The 26,864-nt window shown below is 47.6% G+C and overlaps 3 protein-coding genes and 1 non-coding gene across 4 annotated transcripts; 1 reads left to right on the forward strand and 3 right to left on the reverse strand.

The window, feature by feature from the left end:
- Positions 1-4,628: 4,628 nt before the first annotated feature.
- Positions 4,629-5,653, reverse strand: LOC123190576 (uncharacterized). The gene has a single exon (XM_044603250.1). The coding sequence runs from the start codon at positions 5,496-5,498 to the stop codon at positions 4,836-4,838; it is 663 nt and encodes a 220-aa protein (XP_044459185.1). The 5' UTR covers positions 5,499-5,653; the 3' UTR covers positions 4,629-4,835.
- Positions 5,654-9,339: 3,686 nt separating this feature from the next.
- LOC123190571 (tRNA (guanine(10)-N2)-methyltransferase homolog) lies at positions 9,340-12,953 on the reverse strand. Its single transcript, XM_044603245.1, has 6 exons — positions 12,586-12,953; positions 12,283-12,494; positions 11,847-12,164; positions 11,697-11,771; positions 11,123-11,197; positions 9,340-10,066 (listed from the first exon to the last, which is right to left on the reverse strand). Exons 1-6 carry the CDS (start codon positions 12,785-12,787, stop codon positions 9,521-9,523), a joined length of 1,428 nt encoding a protein of 475 aa, XP_044459180.1. The 5' UTR covers positions 12,788-12,953; the 3' UTR covers positions 9,340-9,520.
- A 2,364-nt stretch (positions 12,954-15,317) lies between these two features.
- On the forward strand, positions 15,318-17,635 carry LOC123190578 (uncharacterized). Its single transcript, XM_044603251.1, has one exon. The coding sequence runs from the start codon at positions 15,424-15,426 to the stop codon at positions 16,084-16,086; it is 663 nt and encodes a 220-aa protein (XP_044459186.1). The 5' UTR covers positions 15,318-15,423; the 3' UTR covers positions 16,087-17,635.
- A 4,406-nt stretch (positions 17,636-22,041) lies between these two features.
- TRNAD-GUC (transfer RNA aspartic acid (anticodon GUC)) lies at positions 22,042-22,113 on the reverse strand. Its single transcript has one exon. It is a non-coding gene; the product is annotated as a tRNA-Asp (tRNA).
- Between the last annotated feature and the right edge of the window lie 4,751 nt (positions 22,114-26,864).

The raw sequence follows: 26,864 nt of genomic DNA on the forward strand, positions 1-26,864 counted from the left end.
AAAACATCATCATCACTGAGTTGTAACCAATTCAGATCAAAACAGCGAAAACTCTTTTTTCCGATGGATTAATGACAATGTCACATTGGATCTCTTGAGGACAGTTGGGAAGTTTACAAGAAGTCTTAATTATCTTGAAAAGTGCAAGGATAGATACGATTTCAATGTTAAAAAAAGATGTCAATGATTGGATCCGACGTTTAATAATCAAGAGGCATGCAGTTCATATTCAGCGCAGTCACGTAACCGAATCCGAATCTAATAATTACTCCGTACTGCTAGCCACAAAGCTAGCGGGAACTATTTATCCGATTTCGACTTCGACTCACCGAGGCTCTGTGCCTTTATATACTCCCTCATTTCCGGTTTATAGGACTTATCTCAAAATTTTAGTTTTTCCATTTTATAAGGTTCAATTTTGTTGTTCTCCATCACATGTTTAGACTTCAAGGTGCATTAAATCATTGCATGCAAGTATTAAGAGAAAAATGATCAATGCATGCACTTTATGCATGCATGCATTGCAATTAATGCATTCGTAAACATAATTTTTGAGGAAAACAAGAGCATTAATTGGGTGCTTTTGCAAACTACAAAAAATATTCCACCACTCATCATCTACCTTGGTTGGTGAGATTTTTGAATTGAGCCTTATAAACCGGAAAGGAGGGAGTAGTCTGGAGAAAATGCCGGTTCCTCCTCCCTCAATTCGGAGCAATTTGATAAAATGACACACTTTCCCTTGTACTTTGATCCAATGGCACGACTTTTTTTTTATTAGATTAAATAGCACACTTTTCATTCATAGCTGGATAAAATGGCACAAACTGAGTTTTTCCTTCTTTTCCAAGTCTGAGCCCACACGTCATAATACTTTGGACGAATTTGCCCTTCTGTCTGGTCAACCGGTTCCATTGAAACAGAGGAAAGGAGACTATGCCAAAAAAGATCAGAGGAGACGAATGACCCAGAGGAACGATCAAAACAGAGACGAACGATCCCGAGGAGACTCACAGGTTCCCTCCCATCCCGTCTCTCCCTTCATCTCTCTCTCTCTATTATATATCTCTCTCTCTCCTTCTAATTCGATTCAATAAGCATGTAAATTAAAGCTAAATTTCTTCAGGACCGGGCATCAATACAAGCTGAATTTCTTCACAGGAAAAAGCATCTGTAGCTTTTAGACAGCTGAACGGGCAATCAAAATTAAAAGCTAAATTCAGGCCAGCGGCATGAGTTTCATCAGGTAGACTGCTAAAGCTAGCACTACAGCGGCGAGCAGCTACAGCCAACTACAACTGCAAGCAGCTACGAACACGTGCTACAGTCAGGACTCGAACATGTCCAGCGAGGGACCTGGACTACAACGCGCTGCAGGGAACTTGAAGTGGCGGCACCCTTCTTCTCCTGCATGGGTGAGGGAGCGGCCGGAGCGTGGTGGACGGCGGCGCCCTTCTTCTCCGACACGCCAAGGGAGCGGTCGGAGTGCGGCGGACAGCAGAGTGTCCTCCACAGGAACGGGCGCGGCGCGGTGAGGTGGTGGCGCCGGGGAGTAGCGGCGAGGATTCATAGTTGTGGGGAAGAAGCACACCGAACCAGTAGCGGCGAGGATTCATAGCTGTGCTTGGCTCCGAACCAGTTGACCAAGAAGAAAGGGCAAAATAGTCCAAAATATTATGACTTATGTGCCCAGACTTGAAAAAGGAAAAAAGACTCAGTCTGTGTCATTTTATCCAGCTATGAATCAAAAGTGTGTTGTTTAATCCAATAAAAAAAAGATGTGTCATTGGATCAAAGTACGAGGAAAAGTGTGCCGTTTTATCAAATTGCTCCTCAATTCGAGAGCAGGGTTCCTCGAGTCTCCAACAAATCTCGCGGCGCGCTGTGTGAGGCTTCCTCGGGAGGTCAGATCAGCGACCAATGGCCCGCGAGGAGGGTTCGCGCATCACCGGGAGCATGGCGTCCGACGAGAGCGCGGCCAAGCATGCGTTGGCCGCCGGCGAGGAGCGCCCGTTAAAGCCATGCCGAGATGCTTCGACGGAGAAGCGCCCGCTGAAGCCGTGCGCCGCCAAAAGGAAGGCGGAGACAGGCGACGACGACGACGAGCTGCTCGCCGCCAAGAAGAAGGCCTTCTACGCCAAGTCAGGTCCAAGCAGAAAGATGAGGCGGCTGCCGCGGGCGGAGGTGGCCTCCATCCTTTCCAGTCGGACCCATCCCGATCGCGCCCCTCCATCCTTTCCGGGTTCTGGACCCATCCCGATCGCGCGACTTCTATGAGGCTGCAGAGGAATTCTCCATCTTCCAGGCCTGGGTACGGAGCGAGTACGCCAAGTATGGCTATGTGGAGGTCGACGACGACTACCTGGCTCACAGGGAACAGGTCCGAGCTTGCAGCGACACAGCACGGGAGGCTGCGCTCGAAGCCATGGACTTCTCTGATGGAGACGAAGATCTCAAGATGTTTTTTAGGAACAGGCGGCACTGAACCCATCCATATTACTAGTACAGTAGTACTCTATTTGTGATTCAGCTGTTTTTACATTGCAGAAACGTGAGTTGGCCTTGCAGCTGCCAAGATTCAGTCTTTCGTTGTATTTCCAAGTCGTCACCAAATGCTACTTCCTCTGTTTCTAAATATTTAAGACGGTTTTTGCAGTTCAATTTCTTGTACTCCCTCCGTTCCTAAATACTTGTCTTTCTAGTCATTTCAACAAGTGACTACATACGGAGCAAAATGAGTGAATGTACACCCTAAAATATGTCTATATACATCCGTATGTAGTAGTCATTTAAAATGTCTAGAAAAACAAATATTTAGGAACGGAGGGAGTAGTTTAGTGGCTACTCCGAGTTACCTCTGGTGTTATGCCAAATCACACGCAGTGTTCTTCAGGAAATAGCAAGCCCTCTGATTGTTCACTGGTAATTAACCTTGGTAAACAAGGTGATATGCCCTGTAACCTTACATTAGAAGTTAGAACATGCTCGGTTTTGACTATTTTATTCTTCATCGGTTGCTGTGTGTGAACAATTTTATCATGATTTGGGCGCGATCAAGAACTTGAACTTGTCCAATAGGTGTGAGGAATTCAGAGTTGCAGATTCTCCTCTCTTATTTCGTAGACTTCCAAGTAGGATAAACTCTCTAGTTTCATTGCCAAAACAAAACAATGTCACCTGTCTATTTATAAATGCCTAGTGTGATATTTAGCGCGTGCTCGGATGGCTCCGCGGGCGACAGAATCAGCCGGTTGAATCTGATCTCTTTCCATCTGATTACTGAGTTGTTTCTTAAATAGCGTGCCATGAGCCGAGCTCGATGCTGCCTTTGGGTTTCCGCTACAGCAGAGCAAACTTGTTTAAACCTAGGAGTTTGTGGAAGCAGCGGCTGGGAAGTCGTCGATGCAGACCAAATACGGCGACGACCGCTATCTATGAAGCAAATCACCATCCGGGAGAAGAAAATGCGGGGCAGAGCATATAGAAACTCCGAAGACCATGAAATCCGGCCGAATCCAGACGGATCCACCAAAAAGCAAAGCCGAGCGAATCCAGGAAGACCAGCCGGCGACGATAAGCACACCATCGGAACAGGGGAAGGGTGGGCATGACATGATTCCTACATTGTGACAAGCAATTGGAGATCCAACTGTTAAAACAAACTTGTATTTTCACCTTCAGTGTTATGTTTTTTTTTTTGAAAAGGAGGTTTGCAAAAATGTGTTTTTGCAGTTTTATGGCTGTTGTGTGCCTTGATTTCGCTTCTTCATCGGTTTTGTTAGTTTGCCAACCGGTTCTGTTTTCATTACAAATACAAAACATGGCCACCAAGTTCCAGGTTGCAATAGGTTTTTACTTGTCCCCTTCGGCTTTTAGTTGGGAAGTCCACCAATGAGTTTTGACGAGTTCATGCCTGTAGCCTGCTGGAGTGCACAGTCTTGGGAGCAAAGAAAATGTTTGTCGGCTGGGCAGGTTTTGGAGGGCCTGCTTGGGCCATTTGGACAACTCCTAGTGAGTTAATTGGTCTGTGATAACAAAGTGTGTGCCCAATTGTTGCTCTTCTTATATTGTTTCTGTTAGAGATTAATCAAAGTGTGCTGGCCTTGAGTCAATTTCTGTATGTTTTAAATTGCGGGGAATATTTGATGACTTCATCCATATAGTTGTCAGTTAAGCCTTATGAGCAATACATCGAATTCTGTTTCTGATAAGCAGAGTTTCTAAACTGATAAGTGGACTGTACATTTGCGTTATTCCATCTGAAACGTACATTGGCATAGTTTCTTGTCTGCCATGGTGACACTGGTGAAATTATGGATTTGGGCAATGTTTAGTGGCAGTAGTGAGATAAGTACTACTGAATAACTGTCATGTTTTCATGGGAAAACAGAACTCTCGATCCTAGTTTTAAGTTAGAGATCCTAATAACTATCCTAAAGAGATATTGTTGCTGCCTCTGTTGGTGCTCCCTGGAACTTGACTAACAGGACTCGGTGCATGATTTTTTTACAATAGACATATTATCATACTAACTTGACTAACAGGCCTAGATTCGTTTGCTAGTTCACAAGTTCTATCATAATCTGTGTTCATGAGGCACAAGATATTCAGCAAGATAGCCAAGATGGTAAGGCACAAGAACAATCAAGGGATTTTTTTCATGACTTTTTTTTGCTGAAACACTAATCTACTTGGAAGAAAAAACTCAGAAGAAAAGTGCATACCAATGGGGTCAATCTACCTGCAGTTGGTTCCTCCGAATCTACCAACAGAAATCACTACTGAAATCACTACTAAAATTGCTCGAGAAAGAAATCCACGAATCTTAGTAATGACTAGCAGTTCTTGTCTGCCGGAGCGAGCTTGCACTTGACCTTCTCGAAGACGACGGCCGGCGTGCCGGGCGGCGCGAGCTGCAGCTTGAGCGGGCATTTGGCCTGGAACTTGCACTTGGTGAAGTGCGCCTGGTACCTGACCTCGCCCGACACCGCCACCTCCACCTGGAACATCCCCGTCTTGTTCTCCTCCTTGAACTCGGCGACGCCGGCGTTGCCGAGCGCGACGTAGGCGCCGTCGGAGCCGGAGACGAGGTGGTACACCTGGGTCTTGCCGGCGGGGTGCGTGGACCCCTCGTCGGCGAGCCTGACCCGCTCGAAGCGCTGGCCGTCGAAGCTGTAGTCGGCCTCCAGCGGCTGGGTGTTCCTGACGCTCATGGCCCAGTTCTTGTTCCGGACGGTGAGCGTGAGGGAGAGGTTGTAGGCGAAGGCGGTGGCGGGGGACGTGGCCAGCGCGAGCCGCGTGAGGGAGGCGTCGACGACGGCGACCTCGGGGCGGCGGATGAAGCCGTAGGCCGCGAGGAGGACGGCGAAGAGGACGACGGCGGCGAGCACGGCGAGGCAGGCCGCGCAGCAGAGGATGGTCTCGCGCGCGTCGTAGGAGACGCAGGGGCAGCAGCAGTCGCAGAATGCATCGTAGCAGCCGCACTCGCTGCAGCACATGGCTGGCTGTGGCTTACCCTGCCTGGATCTTGAGCTGAGCTAGATCTTGGATGACACTGCCGGACTGACGGGAGGACGAAGGCAGGAGGTAGGGGGTGGCGGCTTTTTGGGGTTTCAGCTACCAGTCGATACGGATTGGGGAATTGCGGATTTACTTTTCACTCGATGTGACTCTTCAACCTACCGCAGGTGGTATGGTTACCGGGCGTACGGCCATGGTGAACAACGATAGCCTCGGTCCACAATCGGACCATGTCCGCTGACCATTTTTACGTGACAGATGTCTAAACTCTCTGACGTTTTTGGAGGTAGCCTTGAGATCCCCCCACCCCACCTCACCCCACCCCACCCCAACCGCCCTCCAGGAATTTAGTCCAAGCTCTTGTCACTACTTTGAAGGTACCCTCAAGACCCTACCACCAAACAGAGGCTCCGTCTGGACAAAGCCTATGCGGCTATGCATACTAAGGCTGTGTTCGGTTTCTCTCTGCTCCGTTAACTCCGCTCCCGGAGCGGACCATTCTTTAGCTTAATTAGGCGGAGCTGCCAAAACCCAACTCCCCAACTCCACGGAGCGGGGAAGTTTCGAACAGGGCCTAACCTTAGTGTCTTTGTATTATTTGATGAAGAATGGCTAGAGCAGCTTAGGCAATCGCCCCGGGATGCTGGGAGTTAGCTCTGCCCCTGTCTAACACGGTTGGACGTAGCCTTAAGGCCCTACCACAGACGTCTTTGGAGGTAGCCTTTTAACCCATCGCCAACATGGGCGACAATGGTAGACTTCTGCCATGTTAGCATGGTAAGCAGCTACAGACCGAACGTGGTCCAAGGGCTACCGCCGTTGACCATGGTGGTAACTCATTAACCCTACTAGCGTCGGTTGGCGGTAGAATCGAGGGTCGGATCATGGAAAAAATTCAGAAGGGGGTTAGAGCATACCTGACTTTGCTAATAAGGTCAAAATAGTGATTTTCGTTGGGGAAAACTTCGAATTGGTTGGTTTCATCGTGTTTTAGTAGCTACGACTGATGTGGGCTCAAGCTTTTTATCATACACTTCCATGTGGGCTCAATCTTATTGTGTGTAGGGTGACAGTTCCTTTTCTAATGGAGCGCCAAAACCAGACCCTCCACCCCCCATATGTCTGGGCGGACAGCTTGGACACCTCCTAGACCCAAAAATGTCATCCAACCGGACCCCTCAAACCCTGCTATCCAACACCCCTCGTATCTAGCTCACATGTGGGGAAGTAATGAGGTGGTTCGAACACAACAACCATGTAGGATCTGGCCCACCTCGACACTACAAAACCACCACCTCGATCAAACCCTAGCTCCTTGTCCGCCCCGCTTCCACAGTCCCCCCCCCCCTACTCTCCTCCCCTCACCGTACCATGGTTAGATCGGCAACAGCTCCTCATCTAAGGTTGACCCTGTCCATTGGAATGCCCTCGTGGCGGATTCAAATGAGGAACTCTCGATTGGGGTTGCCCTCTACCATTCGCCAGTGGATAGGGGAGGCTCCTCCTCTTCCTCCGTGCATTCTCTGGTGCCATGTCGGAGCTCCTCCTCTTTCGTGCAAGCCGACATAGACTCTTCCAAATCCGTTCCCACCCCGGTGGCCCCGCGAGGCTCTTGGAGCTCTGGGCCATCACCTCTGCCCCCACTCCTTCCTCCCGGCGATGGGTGCTGGTGCCGACACTGGCTAGCCCGCGACAACGGCTTTTCGAGTCGAACACATGGGCCTCGTCATGCGAGGCAGAGGGCACATGCCGAATCTAGCATGTCCGCCTGTAGGTCATGCAGATCCACATCAGTTATATTCCCCTGCCCTCCGACTCGAAAAAGGAGCTCGTTTGCAACGTCATCCCCCAGTCGTTGACCATGGCCGAGACAGACACCTGCCACCGCCGTCGCAAAAATGCCAAGGCATTGGGGCTCAAGCTCGAGGTGTCCGAGCGGCTAGCCAAGGACAAGGCCGCCAACACAGCGAAAGTTGTGCGGCTTGCCAAGGAGCATGCCCGCACTGCCCGACGTCTAGTGGGGCTCCCCTCCTCTTCCTCGTTTGTTGTCGGCACCACTAGTGACGACGACGATGATGCCCCTCCGGCCACCAACGCATATGGAAAGTAGTACTACCGCCACTCCAAAGACGCCAAGGGGAAGGGCCCGACAAGGAAGTGATGAACTCCAACGCCTTCGTAGTCATATTTTTCATAGACGTAGCTAGTTTAATGAACTATCTAATCTTTGTGAACTTGTTTTGTGTTTGTTGTAATGAACTTGCTATGTCCCATAATATCCTATGTGATAAAGTTAGGTTGTGTTGATCTACGTTGCATGTGACTGTATGGATTTGGAGGTTTGAATACGAGAGAGGCGGCTGCGGATGCAGACAAATGAGGAGTGAGCGGGCGCTATCCGTGGACGCGCTCGCGGACATATATGCACCCATATTAGGCAAGTCCGGTTGTAGATGCTCTTAGACTTGTTTTCCTTTGTATTTTTATGGCCGGCAGCGGACAGAAACCGAGAGGACTTCCCACCTGAATTTCGTAGGTTGGGTTGATTTTCGGACGGGAACGGTTTGGCCAATGTTTCGGGATGGAGGGGCCCCATTTTCTTTTGGATTTTAAGCTCTACTGGGGATATGTTAGAGTGTGTTAACTTAAAAAACAACGAGATTTTGGTAGTAAAGTTTTTTTTTGGATTGATTAGAGCTACAATACGTGGGACTAACTCCCGCTTCTCCATCAGAACCGCTCCATGTAGAAAATAGCGCTACTACAAAGATGTTCGGCAGGCAGCTCTGCTGGGGGGGGGACAGGAACGAGGAGTTGGGCGTGCGCACGCGAACCGTTTTCACTTAGCGATGGCAGTTTCGTCGTAAATCTTATCAACTCCTTGATTTAAGGATCTGAGATCTCAAAAATAGCTGCTCCACATTTTTTGCCTGCAACCGGCTTCACTCTCCATTTTATACTCCACAAGTTTACCTGTTCGGCGTCGCTCTGCCGACTCCGGAGCGGAGAGCATCCAAACACGCCCTAAGTAGTACTCCCTCCGTTTCAAAATACTTGACTTTTATTTGTCCAAAAATGGATATACCTATATACTAAAATATGTCTAGATACATCTATATTTTGATAAAGAAAAGACATGTATTGTGAAACGGAGGGAGTAGCCAGGAAACAGAAGTAAAAAAAGCTACAACTCATCATCAAAATGCCTCTATCCTGGCATGATATCAAGTAGAGAGTTCATCATACAACACCTTGCACTGATAAGCGCTAGCTTGACCTAGCACAAGCCTGGCTACAGTTTGGTTTCTTTCTTCGCTGATCCAAGGACTTTGCCGTCACGGCCAAGACGCATTCACTTGTTTCATATACCGGATAGCTCAGGTGGCTCAACCGACTTAAAAAACCTGAAGGAGAATTTCCTTGGTGGAGTCCTGACGACGGCGCAGATGGTTCCTTGCTACAACATGCTCTTCTCACTGTGGATGATGCAGATGCTCGTCAAAGGCAACTCATCGGTATTAGGTATTGCTATTTTTTTTGTGTCTTGCAAAGTCTGTTATGTATGGTTCCTTGCTACAGCGATGCCCTTCTCGGTGTGGATGATTCTCGTCAAAAGCAACTCCTCGGTATTAGGGATTCTCATTTTTCTGTCTTGCAAAGTCTGTTATGTAAAACTACATTTGTATAATTTTTATCTGAATAAAGCAGAGCAGTTTATGTTCTAGAAAAAAGCAGTGGCTCGAGACGCAAACCAGGAAAAACAAGCAAGAAAACTACAGTTCATCATCAAACAAGGAAAAAAAAGTAAGAAAACTACAGTTCATCATCAAAAGGAGCCAGCCTCGCATGATATCAAGTTGAGAGTTCATCATACAGTTCCTTGCACTAATTGGCGCTAGCTTGCAAACCTAGCACAGGCCATACAAGAGCCATTACTAAAAGATACAAACAGCAGAAGATCAACAAAATTGTCATCATCGATCCCAGAGTGTTTCCACCACTACACGTACTTGCCTCTGTACTTGGGCTTGGAACCTCTATCAGATTCGGGCTTCTTATCATGCTCCGCCGGGCTGAACACGGCAGTGTGCAGGTTGCCCTCCTCCATCCATTTCTGGTGGTTCTCCCTGAACTCCTGGTGCCGTTCCTCGCCCATCCTCTCGACCTCCTCCGTGTAGGGCCCCACCTTCACCATGGTCAGCAGGACCCGGCTGTACCGCAGGCTTAGGATCTGCTCGCAGGAGGACACCAGCTTGAAGCAAGGGTGCTCCGGAAATTTCGCCACACCAGCAGCATCATCCTCCCGCAACATTGGATAGAAGAAGACGAGCCTGCCGCCAACCACCAGCATTCTTGCAGCAAGGTGGAGCAGGTCATGAACACATTCCGCAAGACTATATGGTGCGGTTGATGGAATGTGGTTCTCTCTCTTCTCGTCCGGAACTGTGTACGGAGGGATGATTCCTTTTAGGAGCTTCCGACCACCCGACTTGCGCCCACCAGCTCGGACACCATATGGGGGGTCGCAAATGATTGCATCAAATATCTGATGGACAAAAGCAGCAGTAGCTTATCATTTCTTGTGGCCAAGACAACAGAATTAGACAGTATTCGAGGAGTAGCAGCATGCAGCTTACACATAAGATAACCTCATAATACTAGCACCAAAGGAAAGATGCAATGTTCAGTTCTAGACCACAATCACAAAGCAATGTTAAAATAGTACATTTATTCTATCACACAATAGTCTAAATATTTTTTCACATAGTAATTCAGTTGATATATCTTGCAGTAGTTTCCACAGTGTGCTCCAGGTACTGCTTTTAAGGAGTACTAAGCAAATAACAACCATCAAATATTCTCATGGGACTAAAAATCAAATTTCATGGTGAATTTGTTTCAAATTAAATATGGATATATACCAACAATATGAAGGTCATATAAACATTCCACTATGTGACTGTATCATATAAGCACAATTGAAATCAAAATCACAAAGCAATGTTAACATAATACAGTTGTTCTATCTCACAATATTCTAAAGATTTTTTCACATAGTAATTCAGGTGATATATCATGCAGTAGTTTATACAGTATGCTCCAGGTACTGCTTTTAAGCATAATTAAAAAAAGCGGTAGGCAAATGTGCATTTTGTCAGTGCCTTGCGCTTTTCTGACTAAGGCGCACGCTTATGCGCAATTATGCGCAGATTAAGCTAGGCGTTTTGCTATCACCTAGAGCCTAGGCGTGACTTTTTTAACTATGCTTTTAAGGAGTATTAATCAAACAATAACCATCAATTAATTTTCTCATGGGCTAAAAAACAAACATTTCATGGTGAATTTGTTACAAATTAAGATAGACATACCAATCACATGAAGGTCATATCAGCATTCGACTATGTGAGTATATCATGTCATGCGCATCCATGCAAGACTTCAAGCACAACTACAAACATTTGGCAACATGCATTTGAGCAAAAGAGACATAGTTGCTGATGATTTTCTTCATTTCCGACCAGCCACTAATGAACAATTCCAAAACTGCAACAGTGATGCACTGAAACATTGCACAAACAACACAAAATGTAGGCTAGTGTACCTCCTTCAAGCCTGGACGCCAAGGTGGCAGGTTGTTATCTGCTCGCAGCACACACAAAGGCTCTGGCAACTTGTACTGAATAAGATAATATGAATACATTAGATGAATTATAGGTATCCACCAACTCACAAACTAAATAAAAAGATGTACTACTTCAAGATCGGCTGATTGGTTTGCTGCCAACATTTGGCATTGCCAATATTTGGCAAGCCAACATTTGGCAAAATTAAAAGTTGCCAACATTTGGCAACCTTTTGTGACATTGGGAACGAAAGTTCGTATGCAACCAATCTCTAGCCAACATTTGGCGGTTGTCAAAAATTGGGACGCAGCTTCGGTGCCTTAAAGGCACCTGCCTTTGGGTCACTGACATGTGGGCCAGCCACCTGTTGAGCCCACATGTCATAGACACAAAGGTAGGTGCCTTAAGGCACCGAAGCATCGTCCCAAAAATTGGCATGCCAACTTTTGGCATCAAACCAATTAGCCTCAAATAATGATGATTCAGACAAGTCTCATGGCAGACATGCAAGAAGCTTTCTGAACTGAAATTTGGTCAAGTCCACCTAATTACCTGCTCAAAGTTGCTCCAAATGTTGCAATCAGGGCCACGGCCATCCCGCACAACCCTTATATCAATATCTGCACCCTGAAAGAACTTTATAAGCGAGACATTGACTAGCAAAAGCACAGCTATGTATATATTTCTGCAATAAGCACAAACCATAGTCATGGCTCCAAAATGCGCAGCAGCGACTAAAATACTCCCAGTGCCAACAAAAGGGTCATACACAAGTTTCCCAGGCCGTGCGAGCCCTTGGTTGGCCATGAGAAACGCCATTTCACAATCCATTGCAGTCGGACCAATGTACTTCCGGCTCTTCAACTGATACGTCGGCAATAGATGCCTATCTGCTGCTCCAACCTCCCGGCCAAAGAATACCGTCTTCTGGACAACTGGCGGGAGGCCATTTTGTGACCCATAGTCATCGGTCTCCAAGACAAAGAACTTGTGCTCGGGCTTCTTCAAATTAACACGGCCCTAAAACATGAGAAACAACACCCATCATAAAAAGAACGAACAATTGGCATCCACAAATGCCTACCTCTGAAATTAATAGTACACAACTACAAGGTAGCAGAAGAATTGTGGCAGCAACCTCGAATGGGATGTAAGCGAACCCCTTTATGATCTCATTCTGCTCTTCGAAGCTGATCACCTTGCCGAAGCTGTCGACGACAATCTTGAACGAGCTTTCGGGCGTCAGGTACGGCAGCTTCCTCTCGTCGGGGTACTGCCGTATCGCCTTCTCCAGTTCGTCGTAGGTGGCGCCTTGCCCCCACAGTTCAAAGATCCCCTTCACGAGCAGGCCTGGCACATGCGGTGTCCGGCATAAACGCGAGATGCTAGGTACAGTACTACAGTATAAATCAATCAAGGATGGCGAGGGGAGCTCGCTTACTGCGGTTGGCGATCTGAGCGGCGAGACGCTCGTCGCCGGGGAGGCGGACGAGGTGGAAGGGGGAGTCCTCGTGGTGGTTCTCGGGCATACGCCACTCGACGGCGTCCCCGGCGCCGGGGCCGCCGAAGAGCTCAGCGAGCGATTGCACTTCCGGCCGCCGGTAGTCCAGGAGCCTGTGGTAGAAGACGCAAAGGTACCACATCTCTCCGCCTCTGCTTTCTGAGTGCCTCCGGCAGGTCGACGACGGCGGAGGGCGTGGCGTCTCCGGCGGCGGCGGGTGGAGGGAATCGAAGCTGGGAGCGCCTAGGTATTCGCCGTAGCGAGCTCGCTCGCCCGCTCGCCTATAGGGGCTCCTTCAAGGCCCGGCCCATTATACAGTGTCCCTGTAACGGTGATTTGGATCTGTGCCTTTTCTGGTTTTATTGCTGGTTTCCGACGTTTGTTTTTTCCAGTTTCTTTAGCGTTCTGATATTCTAAAATATATTCATACAATACACAAAATGTTCATGATAATAAAAAATGTTCATTACATTAATAAAAATCATAATGTGTTTACAAAGTGATCACCTTGTATTTATAAAATTTTCTCCATGTATTTAAAAATGCTATATTTAAATGTTCATTGTGTATTAGATGTTCAGTGTGTGTTTAAAAAATGTTCACCATGTATTAAAAAAATGTTCACCGATTATTTAAATAATGTTTAACGTGCTTTAGAAATTATTCAACATCTTAAAAAAATGTTCAATGTGTGTTTAAATATGTTCAACGTCTCTTCAAGAAAATATTTAACATGTATTTAAAATATAACGGACATGTATTTGTACAAATGTCTGCATATAGTTGAAAAATAAAGAAATAATATAACCGGAAAATATAAAAAATAAAAAGGAAAATATGATCAGAGAAAATTGAAAATAAAAACCTGAAAATACCCAGAAAGAAAGCCAAAAAACAGTAAAAGAAAAAAGAAACTAGACGAGACCTTTCAAAAATCACATGCAAGGTAACCGTAGCGCTCACCTAATATCTTGCGTATCGTGCTTTCAGACATGCCTACTTCAACATGAGTTACAATGCATCACCCTCAGCGTCGAGGCTACATGTTGACATGAACAACTCAAGTAGTATATATATAGATGAGATATGTGTGAAGAGAGAACGGGTGCACATCCGGTGATTGATCCAACAGCGGCATGTGCAGATGGATAGAGTAATCCAACTTCAAGGGCTGATGTTGGGCTTGTAGAGAAAATAAGACAATATTTTGGTGGGTGAAACTACACAATCCATAGAAGAGAGTAGAAGATAAAGATTTCGTTGTACGAAACCTCCTGATCCACAGAAGAGAGTATAAAATAAGATTTCAGTGTACTAAACCTCCTGATCCACAAGAGGGAAAAAAGAATAGCAGTCATCAATGTGAATTTATATACAAATAAGCTATTCCATATATCTATACCAATATAAAAAGATCCAAACCATCTCGACTGTCAAATCATGTTATCTAGCGGTTCAAATCGTTCCAATGTTGAGCACCAAACACGTTTAACGCGCTAATTACCCACCACTATCATTGGTTATAAACACGTTTTGACTCAATACTATCCCTTGAAATCTGCCATGTAATTAATATCTTACCATTCCCGTGAAAAAGCGATTGATATGTTACCAAATACCAACATGCAACAAATATATCTTACCTAATATAACGCGCAACTAATATCCTACCTAATATAAACGTGCATTGCACGTACATTATTACTAGTAGCTTTAAGTGTTTAACTTGATAACAAGCTCACAAACAACATACTCGCAAGCTCCACTCAGTTCATATTACTAACATAAATGAAAACACGTAATAATAAGCAGGGGCATTTTCACTCTTCAATCTTTACACGCCATTTCTTCATCCTCCTATAAGATGACAACAATGAAAGAATTAGTAAAGAACACAAAATTTTAATATTTAAATGGGTTCAGAGCGATGTAACATATTTAACGCTTTCACTTATGGGCAGTGCCTTCACAAGACAATTAGAGGTAGAGAACTGAAGAAAGCTGACATTTCAAAGGCTGGCTGATGGCGAAAATTATATAGTCGCAATATACTCCCGCATGGACATTTCAAAGACAATCCTCACTGCCACCGTCACCGGCACCAGCACGGGCTTGTCCCGATGACCGTATCAGGTGGTGGCGAGGAAGGAGGGGGAAAGGGAATGTCGTAGCAGGGGAAACCCTTGTCGCCCCTGAGTAGCCTTGCGGGGCGACACCCAGGCATGGGGAGGAAGGGTTGATTAGTTTTTAAGGAAAGTCGCGCACAATTAGGCCCGGTTTGGTTTATAAGTCCTATGCCTTTTTTTAGTCCCAACTTATAAGTTTCAAGTCCCTAAAAAGTCCCTACCTGTTTGGTTCTTGGGACTTAATATGGACTAAAAGACCATATTACAACTATAAGTCCCTATAAGTCCTTCCTTGAAAGTCTTATTTTATAAGTTCCAAATCTTCATTTTAAGTCCATATAAGTCTCTTCTATTTGGTTTAGATGGGACTTATAGGGACTTTTTTAAGTTCTTAAACCCTATGCTCGACGACTTAACCAGTTGACCCATTGACTGAACATTGGTCCTCCACTCGTTGGTGTTTTGCCGTTGCTGTCAGGGATCCACGTTTCATATCGAGTGAAAAATAAATCCCCAATTCCTCAATCCGCATCGACCGGTAGCTGAAACTCCAAAAAGCCGCCACCCCCTACCTCAGCCCGGCAGTGCCATCCAAAATCTAGCTAGCTCAAGAGCTATCCAGCTCAAGATCGAGGCTCGGCCACAGGCAGCCATGTGCTGCAGCGAGTGCGGCTGCTACGACGCATTCTGCGACCGCTGCTGCCCCTGCGTCTCCTCCGGCGCGCGCGACACCATCCTCTGCTGCGCGTGCTGCCTCGCCGTCCTCGCCGGCGTCGTCCTCCTCCTCGTCCTCCTCTTGGCCTACTGCTTCATCCGCCACGCCGAGGTCGCCGTCGTCGACGCCTCCCTCACGCGGCTCGCGCTGGCCACGTCCCCGGCCACCGCCTTCGCCTACAACCTCTCGCTCACGCTCACCGTCCGGAACAGGAACTGGGCCATGAGCGTCAGGAACACCCAGCCGCTCGAGGCCGACTACAGCTTCGACGGCCAGCGCTTCGAGCGGGTCAGGCTCGCCGACGAGGGCTCCACGCACCCCGCTGGCAAGACCCAGGTGCACCACCTCGTCTCCGGCTCCGACGGCGCCTACGTCGCGCTCGGCAACGCCGGCGTGGCCGAGTTCAAGGGGGAGAACAAGACGGGGGTGTTCCAGGTGGAGGTGGCGCTGTCGGGCGAGGTCAGGTACCAGGCGCACTTCACCAAGTGCAAGTTCCAGGCCAAATGCCCGCTCAAGCTGCAGCTCGCGCCGCCCGGCACGCCGGCCGTCGTCTTCGAGAAGGTCAAGTGCAAGCTCGCTCCGGCGTGCAGGTACTGCTAGTGATTGGCACGATTGGTGGCTAGTGATTTCTGTCGGTAGATTGGGAGGACCAACTGCAGGTAGATTAGATTGTCCCCATCGGTATGCACTTATTTTCTTCTGAAGTTTTCTTGCGGGTAGATCAGTCTTTCAGCAAAACACTTAATTTATGGAGTACTCAAACCTAACATCTAACAGCAACTGCAAACATTTCAATCCTATATTCGACAATGAATCATGGATGTAGCACATCATAACAGCCAAAAAACTTCTGAGGATCATGTTTATCTTGATAATCATACTAAAATGGCCGTATGCATCTCTACTTTGTGCAGAGGTCGGGGGAGTGAAATTCTCCCCCATTTTTAATGGTGTCAGGCAGCTTCGGCTTTTCTGGCATGCTCGCCGTCCCCCGCGTCGCCCCCCGCTAGGGCGGCTCGGGCGGAACCCTAACCCCCACCGCCGCCGGGCTCCACCAACCTCTTCCTTCCCTTCGCCACCATTGGAGGAGGTCGCCGGGCGATGGCGGCGGAACATGGCCGGTGGCAGCGGCGATGTTCTGTCTGGATCCCGAGGCGACGGCCCTGGATGGTGGTGGCTGGTGAAGCTAGGGCTTCCGCGGCGGCATGGCGTGGTGCAGTCCCTTTCTAAGGCGGATCTGTGACGGCGATCTGATCTATGGATTGGTTCGGATCAGAGACGGTGACGAGCGCGCGGGATCCATCTCGGCGGCTCTCGCGGCTTGGCGAGGCGGGGTGGGAACCCTCCTCCTAGGCTCCAGTGGTGGCACACTCAGGCAGTGGCCGGTACGCCAGGGCTCCTACGGTGGCACTGCTGTTGCGGTTGGTCGCCAGATCTAGGCGGCTAGATCTGAGTCTTTGAAGGCGGTCGAGACGGTGCACAGGTTGTCGGGTGGATTACTTGGGACTGATCCGGGTGAAAACCTGGTCTTTGGTCGATGGCCGGAGCCGGTGATGACGATGCCCTTATCATCGTTTCCTTCATGAAGGCATCATCGAGGTGAAGCTCCCAACTCCACTCAACACCTCCGGAGAAAACCCTAGATCAGCTGATCGGATGTTGGCGGCAATCATGTGTTGTTACCTCCTTGGGGGCGGCATTCTTGGAGGTGCACTCAGCCTCGCGGGACTAGCGGACGACATCTTTGGTGGAGCGGTGCTTCATCCTACACATTGATGGCAACGGATCTCGACGGCGTGGCGCAGTGCAGATTCAGCGTTCGATGTGGGAGGATGGACTCGCGTGGGATGTTGGCGTCGATGGCAGAGAGACCTGGCATGGTAGATACAACAGTACAACTCTAAAGATGGATTGGTGGCAGGTGGCTGCGGCGGCCTCATACCCGGTAGGCGTCCTGGTTGAGGAGTGCGCCGGACTGGTAGGTGCCCCATACCCGACAAGCGTCCTGGTTGGGACCTCAGGTCTTAGATGTTTAGGTTTGGCTGCGAGGTCTGTTTGGTATTAGGCCCAGACTATCAGCATCCCTTCATCAACTAGATAGGAGTAGCGACAGATGTTACCTAGACGGTGGCTTTAGTCTTATTGTAAAGTCTTGTGTAAATAATTAATAAAGTCTTGTGTAAATAATTAATAAAGTGGCCGCATGCATCGTTCGGATGCAGAGACCGGGAGTCCTCCTTCTTTTCTAAATAAAAATAAAAATTAACAGCCAAGAAACTTAGTTTAGTTTCTGAAACTATGCCTGCAAACCATTACATGAACAGGTTTCTAATGTAGTATGTTTGATAAGCAATAACGCAAATGTACAGCCCACTTGTCAGTTTAGAAACTCTGCTTGATCTAGCTTATCAAATGCAGAATTCAACGTATTGCTCGTAAGGCTTAACTGACAACTATATGGATGAAGCCATCAAATTTTCCGCCCAATTAAAAACATACCGAAAATGACTCAAGGCCAGCACACTTTGATTAATCTCTAACGGAAACAGTATACGAAAACAGACTAATTAACTCACTAGGAGTTGTTCAAATGGCCCAAGCAGACCCTCCAAAAGCTGCCCAGCCGACCAAAATTTTCTTCGCTCCCATGCTGTGCACCCCAGCAGGCTACAGACATGAACTCGTCAAAACTCATCGGTGGAAAAGCCGAAGGGGACAAGTAAAAACCAGTTAGATGCCTTCTCCATCTCTCCACAGAGCCGGCCAGCCTTCGCACTCAAATCTGCTGCAGCCTGGAACTTGGTGGCCATGTTTTGTTTTTGTAACGAAAACAGAACCGGTTGACAAACTAATAACCGATGAAGAAGCGAAGCACACAACAGCCATAAGACCACAAAAACACTTTTTTTGCAAATATACTGAATTATTATACAAGGCGTTCATCAGTTCTTAGCTTCGCACAGTTGACATGGATCACAATATAGTACGGATGGATCATAACAAGAGTACTACATATCACTGGAGGTCATAATGCAAGTTTCTTTAACAGCTCGATCTCCAATTGCTTGTCACAAGCCAGTACATATCATTGAACGTGATTGCCAGTGCCGATAAAACTGCAGACACGCATTTCTCATCATCATGAAAGACAGAGGGGTACAACAAGGTATTCACCAGTGCCTAGCCTACACAGGCGACGATGTTCTGTTTTGGCAATGAAACTAGGGAGTCTATCCTCATGTCATTCCCATCCTTTCCCCGTTCCAATGGTGTGTTTATCGTCACTGGTGGGTCTTCCTGGATGGGTTGGTTTTGGTTTCTGGTGGATCCATCTGGATTCGGCAGGCTTTCATGGTCTTCGGAGTTTCTACACGCCCTTTCTCACAGTTTCTTCTCCTGGGCAGTGATTTGCTTCGCAGATCGTGGCCGTTGACGTATTTGGTCTGCATCGACGACTTCCCAGCCGCTGCTTCTTCAAACTGTTAGGTTTAAACAAGTTTGCTCTGCTGAATCTCGATGACTCAGATCTAACCGCACCATGAGATGGAAACACAGTGGCAGCATCGAGCTAAGCTTGTGGCACGCCATTTAAGAAACAAGTGTGTAAATACCACCCAAGGCATTTATAAGTAAGCAGGTGACATTGTTTTGTTTAGGATCATACCCAATCATGATACAATTGTTCACATACTAACAACCGATGGAGAACAAAAGAGGCAAAACCGAGTATGTTCTAACTTTGCCTAAAAATAGTGCATGTTCTAACCTCTAGTGTAAGGTTACATCCTTACAGGGCAGAGCACGTTGTTCATCACAAGGTTTATAACTCACATACTCATTAAACCTACAAGGTTTTGAGCGCGCAACACTGTGTGGCAATTTGGAAACATCATGAAAAACTGAAGAATCTTGGCAGCTGCAGGGAAACAAACACACATTCATGCAAATGTAAGGATACGCCCCCGCGTCGCCCCCGCTCGGGCGACTCGGGCGGGATCTAAAACCCTAGCCGCCAGGGGTCCCCATCCGTCCTCCCCTCCCTCCGCCGCTGCCGAAGGACGCCGCCGGCTATAGGCCAGGGCCAGGGGTGGATCCAGAATTGAGCCTCGCCCCGGGCCCCAAGCTTACTACAGTGTCAGCTCAGTGCTAAACAGTATCAATGGTGCTACACTATATGAAGGAACTGCTCCTCACGCCCCGGGCCCAGGCCCCCCCCCCCCGGCCTGGGTCTTGGATCCGCCACTGCCCGGGGCTGATGGCGGTGGCGGGGGTCTTCCCTCTTGCCTGCGCCGTGCGGGCGGTGCGGAGCCCCGCGGCGTGGGTGGCTCGGCCGATCTGGCCTCGCGGCGCGGCAGGCCTGCCTTCCGGCGGCGCAGCGGCTGCCTCGGCCAAGGGTGGCGATGGTGGGGTGCGGCAGCCGGCCCTGCCTCGGGCTGCGTGGCGGCGTTCGGCGGCGGCGACCGGGTCTGCGGCGACACATCATCTGACCTCGGATCGGCGGTGGCGGCATGGAGGGCCTGGTGGTTGGGTCGGCACCATGCGGGTTGTGCCCTCCGGACAGATCTGATCTGGCCGGTGCGGCTGCTCCATGTGCGGCAGCTCAGATCGGCGGCGATCCGTGCACACAATACGTGATGAAGGTTCTTCGAGCGGATCCGGGTGAAAACCTTGTGCTCGGCTTGATGCCAAGACCGGCGTTGGTGGCACCCTGAGGTGTCATTACCTTCTTGAAGGCATCGCCGTGAAGAAGCTCTAGACCTCTATCCGCTACCTTCGGGGGAAACCCTATATCAGTTGATCGGATGACGGCGGCGCGTTGGTGTCGTTTCCTCCTTGGGGGCGTCATTCTTGGAGGCGTATACGGGATCGAGGGACCAGCGGGCGCCTTTTTTGGTGGAGCGGTACTTCATCCTTCACATTGATGACGGCGGATCTCAACGGCATGGTGTAGTGGAGACTCGGCGCCCGATGCGCGGTGATGGACTCGCGCAGGTGAAGGTAGTTGTCTGGCGTCAAGGTGACGTCGATGGCGGAGTGGCCTGACAAGGTAGAAGCCTCAATATCTGCTCTGAAGATGGACCTGTGGAAGATGGCGGCGACGACACATGTGAGCGCGTCAGACTAGTTTATGCCCCGGACCCGGTATGTGGCTCGGCTGGGGCTTCTGGCTTTTGATGATAGGCTTAGGTGAGTAGACCGGGTATGTGGGCCAGGTAGCACCCCTTCATCATATGGATAGGAGTAGTGGCATATGTTGCCAAGATGACGGATTCAGGCATATTGTTGTAATACTTTGTAAGGTCCTCGAGAATAATCAATAAAGTGGCCGTATGCATCTCCCAAATGCAGAGGCCGGGGGTCATCCTCCTTTTCTAAAAAAAAAAGCAAATGTAAGAACAGAACCGCAACCTCCAGGAAAACTGACTGGTATACATAGTGAATAACTGAATATACAAAGCGTCCATAATAATATCGATGGATCACAATTAACATGACAACAGAAACACATCGCTAAACTTAGAACTTGCGGTCGCAGATTGCTCATCCAGGCAATATGGATGGGTTCAGTGCTGTCTGTTCCTAAAAAATATCTTCAGGTCTTCGTCTCCATCAGAGAAGTCGATCGCTTCGAGCGCAGCCTCCCGCGCTCTATCGCTACAAGCTCGAACCTGTTCCCGGTGAGCGAGGTAGTCGTCGTCAACCTCGACGTAGCCATACTTGGCGTACTCGCTCCGCACCCACGCCTGGAATATTGAGAATTCCTCTGCAGCCTCATAGAAGTCGCGCGCATCAGCATACTCTGCCACCTTGAGCTCGTCCATCTCCTCTTCCGGCGAGGGAATCAGGTCCGGGTTCTGGAGCTTCAGCGCCTTGTAGCAGGAAGGGGCGCGATCGGGATGGATCCGGCTGGAGAGGATGGAGGCCACCTCCGCCCGCGGCAGCCGCCTCATCTTTGATCTTTCTGATTGGACCTGACTTGGTGTAGAAGGCCTTCTTCTTGGCGGCGAGCAGCTCGTCGTCGTCGTCTGCCTCCGCCTTCCTTTTGGCGGCGCACGGCTTCAGCGGGCGCTTCTCCGTCGAAGCACGATGGCACCGCTTCACCTTGCCGGCGCTGGCGCCGGCGGCCACGGCGTGCTTGGCCGCCCTCTCATCCAACGCCATGTTCGCTGTGTCGGTTGATCTGATCTCCCGAGGAAGCCTCAGACAACGCGCCACGAGATCTGAGGGGGAATAGCATTTTCTCGAGACTATATAAAGAGACTATTGGGGGAGAGAGTCGGAGTCGGAGTTTGATTCGGACATGGACAACCTCTTGAGTAAGTCGAATCGAATCATTAGTTCCTACTTATATCGTTCAAGGGATCCCCATGTGACATTGTCATCGATCAATCGAACAAGAAGAGCTTTTTGCATTCCATCTATCTCGTGCATAGTTGGCCCATTCATAAGAGAGATGGAGCAAGGGAAGAGCTGGATTCAGAGGAACAGAAGAAGAACACTTATGGGCAATTAATCTGAAGAGAAGATGCACAGCGTGTGCGGGTTAAAAAAATGCGCCGTTGCCGGGGATCGAACCCGGGTCACCCGCGTGACAGGCGGGAATACTCACCACTATACAACAACGACTTGTTGGAATTAATTTCGAAATCACATTACATAGCTCATATGAGCTCACGATTTTAAGGGATCTCCGTGAACCACGAATCTGAGGTGCAATTTTTTTTTTCCCGAGGCACGGCATGGAGAAAATTAATCCGACAATTCTTTTTCTCACATGTAATATGTTTTTTTAATGATCTATTCAGCGAAATGAATGATGTTAGTACTAAACTCGACAATCAATGTTGTTGTTGACACTGTTGTTCTTATCGAATAGCCACATGACATGTGGAGGATTGCTAGGCTAGCAACTCAACTAGGTATACCCTACTACCTATGATTCATTTTCCCTTCTCTTGCGGCTAGCTTCCACCCCGCCTTGGCATCGTTTCTGGTTGGTGGTGGTGATGGTCGTGGTGGTGGTGTCCTGCCAATGGAGCCGCCTCATCCACTAGATCAACCTTTATAAAAGGCCCGATGCCAAATGAGAAACAACTATTCGCATACATCGTCATCTTCGCAACAGTTATGTTCATCAACCTTAGCCGCCGTCATTTCTCATCTACATCTTCATAGCCATCACCTTCATCATCACCATAGTTCTCAGCCATCTACCCATACTTTGTAACCGTGCATCACATCCGGCATCTATTGTAATATATATTATCAATTAATCAATCTTTATGATGTGTTCTTCAATGATTTTTTTTCCTGTGATCCGATCTCCATATATGAGTAGTTCAGTAAGGTCATGGGTTGAGGCAAGGTCTTGCAACCTGATGTATTTGTTGGAGGGGTCGATGGAAGTACTTTGAATTAACATCGCATATGTGTAACATAAAATTTCTTCGTAGTTGTCTCTCGTCTCGTTCGTGTTCTTCGTCCTTGCAGGTAATCAGGATCATGGAAAACTAGCCACATAGAGCTTAAGGCCTAAGGGTAGGGAGACCATGATATGTTATTCTAAACATCAGTGACATAAATGTTTAGTAAGGTAACATGGATCCTATCTTTGGGGATACAAGAGATGTAGCCATTAAACGACAAATGCTTTTGTTCGATTATTCCTATCTTAATTACTAGGGCAACCCCGCGCGGCAGATAGAGCCTTTGGTTGGACAACTAACTCTTAAGTCAGGATGCACGCTGGTCAATATGTAATTTGGAAACATCCCCTACTTTGATACGTAGCAAGCAAATCTTGGTAGATGAATTTCAGGGCACAAATTAAGATAATAATGGTACCGACAAAAATATATGGTTGTAAGCATAAGTCCCTATACTCATGCCTATTTTCACTATAAGTGTTTCTAGTGTCAACTTGATTTCAATCCGGTTAAAAGCTGAAATCTAATTCTCTTACAAAAGCTTGTGAGAAACGCTTGACTTAAAGGGTACTGTTCTCTCGTGGATTCGATAATTCAGGGTCACCTATAGGGAAAAAGGTGAGAATCCTTTCTGCTCCTTTACCGGATCACTAAGAGAAACTCTAGCAGACCCCACATCCCGCCGGCCCGCAAAACGCGTTTGTCACGCAAAATGGCCTTTGCGGGCCGGTGCGGACGGCCACAGATGCAGACCCCTCAAACGGATCCGTAAAAAAGCATATTCACGGAATATGTTTTCTTAGGGGTCGGCTTTGCGGGGTCTGCTCTTTGCACCGCTGCATCCCGCATCTCATCGGCCCGCAAATATCAAATCCAACATAATACAACAATCGGAAACAAAACTAAATTATTCAAATCAAACATAATACAATAATCATCCACATTACACATAATTATTCAAATCACCGTAGCAAACTTAAATAATGCAATAAAAAACTTGTCATGAATACAAAAATGAGTCATTGTCCAGCCCTTTGCCAATGGTGCTCAATAAGATCCTCCTGAAGTTGAAAGTGTGTGTTTGCATTTTCAATCTCCTTGTATGTCTGAAGAAAAGATCTAATGTGGTTAGGGTCTCTAGCTGGTTTGACACGGCTACCCGTATTGTCGTGGAAGAATTCCAAGTTCATTCATCTCTCATCTTCAAGAATTATATTGTGCAGGATAACACATCATGTCATGATATTTTTCAAGGTTTTCTTATCCCAAAACCAAGCAGGACCACAGACAATGGCAAACCTAGATTGCAAAACACCGAATGCTCTTTCAATGTCTTTTCGGGCTGCCTCTTGCACCCTTGCAAATTCACATTGTTTTTTAGTTTTGGGTTCTTTGATACTTTTGAAAAATGTGCACCAAGGAGGGTATATACCATCTGCAAGATAGTACCCCTTTGTGTATTCATGCCCATTGATTGTGTAGTTGCAAGCAGGAGCATCACCACTAGCAAGCCTAGCAAACAAATGAGACCGTTGCAACACATTGATATCATTGAGAGTGCCCGGCATACCAAAAAAGCAATGCCAAATCCATAAATCCTCGGATGCTATGGCCTCTAGCACAATTGTTGCATCACGAGACTTGCCACAATACATTCCTTGCCATGCCTTGGGGCAATTTTGTTGGGGAACATAGTAATTTCAAAAAAATTCCTACGCACACGCAAGATCATGGTGATGCATAGCAACGAGAGGGAAGAGTATCGTCCACGTACCCTCGTAGACCACAAAAGGAAGCATTATGAGAACGCGGTTGATGTAGTCATACGTCTTCACGATCCAACCGATCCACGTACTGAACATACGACACCTCCGAGTTCAGCACACGTTCAACTCGATGACGTCCCATGAACTCCGATCCAACAGAGCTTCACAGGAGAGTTCCGTTAGCACGACGGCGTGATGACCGTGATGATGTTGCTACCAACGTAGGGCTTCGCCTAAGCACCGCTACGATATGATCGAGGTGGATTATGGTGGAGGGGGGCACCGCACACGGCTTGGAGCAATCAACTTGTGTCTTGGGGTGCCCCTGCCCCCGTATATAAAGGAGCAAGGGGGGAGGCCGGCCGACCCTTGCAGGGTGCGCCAGGAGGAGGAGTCCTCCTACTAGTAGGAGTAGGACTCCCCTTTCCTACTCCTACTAGGAGGGGGAAATGAAGGAGGAGAGGGAGAAGGAAGGAAAGGGAGGAAAGGAGGAAAGGGGGGCCGGCCCCCTAGTCCAATTCGGTTTGGGCTAGGGGGGCCGCGCGCCCTGCCTTGTCCCGCCTCCTCTCTTCCACCACTTGGCCCATGAGGCCCAATACTTCTTTCCCCGTATACCCGTAACTCCCCGGTACTCCGAAAAATACCCGAATCACTCGGAACCTTTCCGATGTCCGAATATAGTCGTCCAATATATCGATCTTTACGTCTCGACCATTTTGAGACTATACTTTGCTACTAAACACCTTGCTGCAGATACTAAGTTTCCAGGTGTGGTTGAATTGACAACTCAGCTGCTAATACTTGAGAATATTCTTTGGCTCCCCTTGTGTTGAATCAATAAATTTGGGTTGAATACTCTACCCTCGAAAGCTGTTGCGATCCCCTATACTTGTGGGTTATCAATGAGTGCAGGAATAAGTGGAGGAGGGCCACCATGGGCCCACGAGGTAGGGGGCGCGCCCAGGGGGTAGGGTGTGCCCTCCACCCTCGTGGCCAGGTGGACACCCCCTGCTGTGTTCTCAGTGCCAAATATTCTCAAATATTCCAGAAAAAATCATATTTAAATTTCAGGGCATTTGGAGAACTTTTATTTTCGGGGTATTTTTATATTGCAGGGATAATTCAGATAACAGATAGAAAATAATATTTTTATTTTATTTTATATAAAAAACAGAAAGTAAAAGGAGGGTAAAGAGAGTTGTGTTTTCTAACTTCATCCATCTCTGATCATCAAAAGGAATCCATTAACAAGGTTAATCAAGTCTTGTTAACAAACTCATTCCGAATAACATGGAACCGGAGAATTTTCGAATAAGACTAGGTTACCTCCACTGGGATATGCACATCCCTAACAATAAGAATATCATATTTCTTCTTGACAGTAGGTAGAGGAAATTCGAAACCTCCAAAAATAATCGATGTAATTTTTCCAATAGAATTGATACTATGAACTTGAGGTTGTTTCCTTGGAAAGTGTACCATATGCTCATTACCATTAACATGAAAAGTGACATGGCCTTTGTTGCAATCAATAACAACCCCTGCAGTATTCAAAAAGAGTCTTCCAAGAATAATAGACATACTATCGTCCTCGGGAGTATCAAGAATAACAAAGTCCGTTAAAATAGTAACGTTTGCAATCACAACAGGCACATCCTCACAAATACCGACAGGTATATCACTTGATGTATCAGCCATTTGCAAAGATATTTCAGTAGGTGTCAACTTATTCAAATTAAGTCTACGATATAAAGAGAGAGGCATAACACTAACACCGGCTCCAAGATCACATAAAGCAGTTTTAACATAGTTTCTTTTAATGGATCATGGTATAGTGGGTACTCCTGGATCTCCAAGTTTCTTTGTTATTCCACCCTTAAAAGTATAATTAGCAAGCATGGTGGAAATTTCAGCTTCCGGTATCTTTCTTTTATTAGTAACAATTTCTTTCATGTACTTAACATAAGGATTCATTTTGAGCATGTCAGTTGATTACATACGCAAAAAGATAGGTCTAATCATTTCAGCAAAGCGCTCAAAATCCTCATCATCCTTTTTCTTGGATGGTTTGGGAGGAAAAGGCATGGGTTTTTGAACCCATGGTTCTGTTTCTTTACCATGTTTCCTAGCAACAAAGTCTGTCTTATCATAACATTGATTCTTTGATTGTGGGTTATCAAGATCA

Source organism: Triticum aestivum, chromosome 2A (assembly GCF_018294505.1).
Source record: "Triticum aestivum cultivar Chinese Spring chromosome 2A, IWGSC CS RefSeq v2.1, whole genome shotgun sequence".
Lineage (NCBI taxonomy): Eukaryota > Viridiplantae > Streptophyta > Magnoliopsida > Poales > Poaceae > Triticum > Triticum aestivum.